Source organism: Talpa europaea (genome assembly GCF_964194135.1).
Source record: "Talpa europaea genome assembly, chromosome: 4".
Classification (NCBI taxonomy): Eukaryota; Metazoa; Chordata; class Mammalia; order Eulipotyphla; family Talpidae; genus Talpa; species Talpa europaea.
In genome coordinates, this window is record NC_140070.1 from 30,709,646 (window position 1) to 30,714,980 (window position 5,335).

Genomic DNA, 5,335 nt, shown 5'->3' on the forward strand with positions numbered 1-5,335 from the left:
GATTGGTTTTGCCTTTTCTAAATTTCCATGTAAGTGTTCCATTGTACAGTATATACTCATTTGTGTCTGGCTTCTTTCAGCATAATTATTTTGAGATTCATCCATGACTGTGTATCTATACTTCATTTCTTTTTACCACTAAGTTGTATTCCACTGTGTAGTATACCACAGTTTGATTATTTATTCACCTGCTGATGGTCATTTGGGGTGTTTTCCTGTTTTTGTCTATTGTGAATAAAACAAAACAACTCTGATTCAATGTATTTTATATATTCGGGCTTGTGTGTCATTTCAGTTGAAAAGAGAAACTTGGTTTCTATACTGAAAAAAAAAAAGAAAGAAAAAGGGAAAGGAAGGAGGGAGAAAGAGTTTAGTTTTTGAAGCCAGGGACAGAGCTGGGCTTGATGCTGACTCTGTATCTAGTTCACACACTTCATGTGTGTCAGTTTTCTTACTTGGAAAATGAGAACAAATCTACACAGGGTTTTTGAGAGACTGGAATTCAGTGAAATCACATATATAAAGTGCATAGTGAGTGCTCAAAAGTAGTATTTCTCTCCCATCCCTGCCCTGGAGAGAAAAGGCCAGCTGGAAGGGCTCTCTGACCTTGTTTTGCTCAGCAGACCAGATGTACATGAGTAATTTCTAATCAGTGTCACTCTGAGGGCTGTCTGTGAGTTTGGCTGATTTAGCCCAAGTGCATATTGTCTGCTTCAAATTGTATTCTATGGACTTTTGGTAATTCTAATTATACGCTAAATAATTTTTTTTAGTTGATTAACTATTCAAAGCCCTAAAGTACCCTATATTATCTTTAGCTTTGTAGGGGATGTTAGATAAAATGAAGAGAATTTGAGGTTGCTGGTTGATAAGTAGTGGAAAGTTCCTACCAGCTAGCTGCTAGGAAGTTTCTAGAATAACAAGCTCATCAGATACCAGGGATAATGAGCTTTACAGTACAGCCGACTCTGGGAAAGGCGACAGCTTTGTCTAAGTCCCGCACTGGAGATTCAAAAGATTTGTATTGTCAAAAACCACTCTGTGGGAGTCAAAGAGAAAGAGATGCTGAAACAAGCAGCTACTTGAAAAATAACCACCTGAAGCACCTGGAAAAACAAAGCGCTTAGAAAGGTCATGTCTAATCTAATGAAGACCTAGATGAGGACAGAGACCTGGGCCAAGAGTGGAGTCTTGTGATCGTTCTGCCTCTAGTTCTTGCAAATCCCTTTGGGGGTTTGGATTCATCGTCCGTAATGAAGGGGTTGGGCCAAGGTTGCTCTCGCTTCTGACATCCTATAATTTTGTGATACTGATTAATCCATGGATGTCAGATGCTGGGAACTTGGCTACCTGATCAAGTTTCTGATGCCCCATATGAGGTAACTCTGACAAAAGCACAAGCTGAGTGGGTTTTTGAGGCAAAAAGAAAAGGAATGAAGCTGGGGCCAAGGGTGGGGCTGGGAGAACAGTTAGTTCAGTTTTTGACCTGCTCTGCTCCAGATTAAGGTCAGATATTACCATATATGTGCTTGAAGGCATTTGGAGCAAAAAACCTGGTGCTTCAATGAAGAAATCACAGCTGTAGAAGCAGAATTGAGGGTCCTTGGCAAATCAATTTCAGCAGATATTTATGGAACAGCAATTAGTACAAACTAATAAGCAGCAGACATTTATTTAGCTCTGAAAGAACCGAAAAGAAAGGAGACACTGACTTGTATTCAGGAATTTATAATACAAGACTCTGGTACAGGATGGCAGAAGATGATATGAGAAATACAGTGTTTTGGATTCAGAGGAGGCTTGTAGATCTGGGGCATTGGGGAAACTTCATGAAGGAGGTGGCATTCAAAATAAGATGTGAAGAAAGACTTACACTTGGTTGATGGAAATGGAGGAGGGGAAGGACATGTCAGGGAGAGGCAAGTGAGTACTGACAGTTGGACTGGCCAGGTTTGGAGCTTTGCTCATACTAGCAAGAAGCCTGATTGGAACGTGAGCATAGGCTATGCATAAAGAAACGGTGGGAGTTAAGCTCTGGGTAGATCAAAGTTATAAACATCACACATCATCAAATTCAGTATAGTTCATGCTTAAACAATGTGGAGGTTAGGGATGCCAATCTCTTGCACCATTGAAAAACCTTCCTGGGCCTCCCCAGTGGCGCAGCGGTTGAGCGCTGGGTTGCGAATCTGCCCGCAGCCTCTGCAGCGCCAGTTCAATCCCCGGCTGCTCCCCGGCCACCGGAGGAGGGTCCCACATGGTGCACAGACCTCTCCTGCTGCGCCCGCTGCTTCTCTCAGCAGTGTACTTCGTCAGTCTGCCTGTTCTGCTCCCCGCTCTGGCTCTGGTGAATTCTCTCACCCTCCCACGCTTCTGACTGTACCCAGTGCTTGTATAAATATTTAAAAATAAATCTTAAAAAAAAATAAGGAAAAACCTTCCTATAAGTTTTGACTCCCCTAGAATTTAACTATTAATAAACTGCTTACCTGGAAGGCTTACCAATCACATAGACAGTTGATTAACATGTATTTTGTATGTCATATGTATTATAGGCTGGATTCTTGTAATAAAGCAAGCTAGAGAAAAGAAAACGTTATCAAGAAAATCATAAGAAGGAAAAGATGCTTTAAAGTACTGTATTTTAATTACTGAAAAAGTTCACATGTAAATGGACCACGTAGCTCAAACCTGTGTTGTTCGGGCCTCACCTGTGAAACGGAGAGCTGTGGTACGTGAGAGAGCTGCAGATGCTGGGGTCAGGCTCATCTCTGAGTCTTCAGTTTTCATATGTCAAAAGGAGAATTTTTATGATCAATGACTTAAAGTCCATAAAAGAAGTCAGTGCTTAATCCCCACCAGCTAAGTCAGAATTAGAGAAGGCTTCCTAAATCCATGAAGTCTTTTCTACACAAGTCTACACTAAGTTTTCCATGCAATCATCAGGCTAACAAAACACAGTGAGCCTGCCCTCTCGAAAATCCTTGCGCCCTTCCTAAAATGTCACCAAGAGAGCAGCCAGGTGGTGGGAGTCTAAAAGAAGGGAAATTTTAATTGAGAACCAGAGTGAATTTTATTCAAAAACTAGGAGTGTAGGCTTTCTGACCTTTCCCGTCTTTTAACCTCCTCTTTTATATTCCAAATGCTGCTTTCCCTATTCTACAAAACATCATGCCCTTTCAACAGCTTCCTTGCCATGACATGGTGAGAAAAGGGAGAGGTGCAGGAATAACGAGCTGATGTTTGCAAAGGGCTTTGGAAGTCTTGGCTGGAACATGCTACACAAACACAGGATATTACTTCTAAGCTGCTGCTTAAGACAGGAGAGACAGGGAGGAGCAGTCTCCTAATGTTCTGGGGCAACAGTGGGGGGCAGGTCAGGGGAACAGGAAATAACCAACAACTTCCCAGAGCTTGAGAGTAGAGCAGTGGGGGGTTGAGGCTTTGAACCATCTCAGTAAGGAGAGTGGCAGACTTTTCAGAATATAATGGAGGGACGCAAACCCTCCTTGGCAACTCAGCTGTAAAGATGAAAATTTTTTTTTTGCAAATAAATAAATCATTGACTAGAAGACTTGCAGGAGGTGAGCAAGGATCCTGGCACCTTGTGCTGTCCTGCTGGGAGTTTGTGGATACAAACTTCCTGAAGAGAATCTCTGAGTCCATCTGGACAAACACCCTAGGGAGAGCCAGACCTTCCGTCTCCGTGCCCATGCTGACTTAGACATTGAAGGTCAAAGCCACCACAAGAAGCAGACTCTGTTCTTTGCTGTACAAGGCAAAAGGGGAGACTGCTTCCAGAACCCCAACTCTAGTGCAAACTAAAGCAGTCCCTAGGCTGCCCAAGCAGCCTTCACATTCTCTTAACAGTCCTCGTGGGAACACCTCCCTGCCTCACAAACCACCCCTCACCTCCCAAGTTATGGCTCCCATGACTTCATATGTATTAGAAGTTGCAGGTCTAGAAGCTGAAAAAAGAGAGAGAGGTATCTAATTTAAAGACTGTCAGTGAGGTCCTGGATGACTTTGGACGTCCGCACTGCCTAGGAGCGGTGACTTCGATAGGCCTTGCAGGCTTGTTCTCATCTTCCCGGCCCAAGGCCTCTCCCGCAGCCATGCTCCACCAGATCTTCAGTCAGGCCAGGAAGCACCCTAGCTTGATCCCACTCTTCATATTTATTGGAGCGGGAGGTACTGGCGCAGCGCTCTATGTCATGCGTCTGGCTTTGTTCAATCCAGATGTCAGTTGGGACAGAAAGAATAACCCAGAACCCTGGAACAAATTGGGTCCCAATGATCAATACAAGTTCTATTCAGTGAATGTAGATTACAGCAAACTGAAGAAAGAAGGTCCAGACTTCTAAATGAAATATTTCACTATAAAGCTGCTTAAAATGAAGGTCTTCCAGAAGCCGTCCGCACAATTTTCCACTTAACCAGGAAATACTTCCCTCTAAATGCACGAAATCATGTTGGTGTATTCTGTAGGGGTTTACACTGATTAATAAATATATCTGAAACTTGAAAAAAAAGAAAAAAGAAAAAAAAAGAAAGACTGTCAATGAAGCCTTTCCTTACCCCAGCATTTATGGGAATTACTTTTGAAAAAGATTAAAAATGGATTCATCCCCATTGTTTCGGTATACTTTTATGAGTCTCCATTGCATGCAAAACACCCGGCAAGCAGCATGAGAAGGAAAAAGAAATGAGGATGATTTCATTGATATTTGTAATCTGGTGAAGTAGACAAACATATGCATAAATTACAAGCAGGCAGACAACAATCACACAGAAACACAGAGGGTGAAAAGGGACTTTTGTGCACCAGGGGCAGAGGGAGGGTGTGTGACATGGCTTGGCATTGGCTGGGCCCTTCCACAGGGAGGAGGGGGAGGACTCAGCAAGTGGCTGTGGATATGGAGAAGGGATCCTCTGCAGCCAAGACCCAAGGCGAGGAAATGTAGGAAATGGAGACCAGGTTCGTCCAGAATAGACCTCTGGTGGGCAGCATGATGGCAAGTGCAAAGGACAGCAGCTTTGGAGAACAGGCTGAGGAGTTTGGGCTTAGTTCTCTGTGAGTTAAAAATCGCAGTAATAGGTGTCTCCCTTGTGGCGCAAGGGGTTAAGCACAGCACAATGAAACTATCAGCAACCTCTGCAGCAAGAGTTCCATCCCCGGCTGGCCAGGGAGCTACCCACATGGTGCAGCAGACCTCTCCTGTCTTGCCTGCTGCTCCTCTCAGCAGCGTATTTCAGACAACCCACCTGTTTTGTTCTCCACTCTGTCTCTGGTGAATCCTCTCACCCCCCACACCTTTGGCCTGTACCCAGTTCT

General features: G+C 43.8%; 1 protein-coding gene across 1 annotated transcript; it reads left to right on the top strand.

Moving 5' to 3' along the window:
* Positions 1–4,115: 4,115 nt before the first annotated feature.
* Positions 4,116–4,364, top strand: LOC311170102 (cytochrome c oxidase subunit NDUFA4-like; the record flags this gene model as incomplete). The annotated part of the gene is made up of 1 exon (XM_084232453.1): positions 4,116–4,364. The coding sequence occupies one exon, from the start codon at positions 4,116–4,118 to the stop codon at positions 4,362–4,364; it is 249 nt and encodes an 82-aa protein (XP_084088579.1).
* Positions 4,365–5,335: the final 971 nt, after the last annotated feature.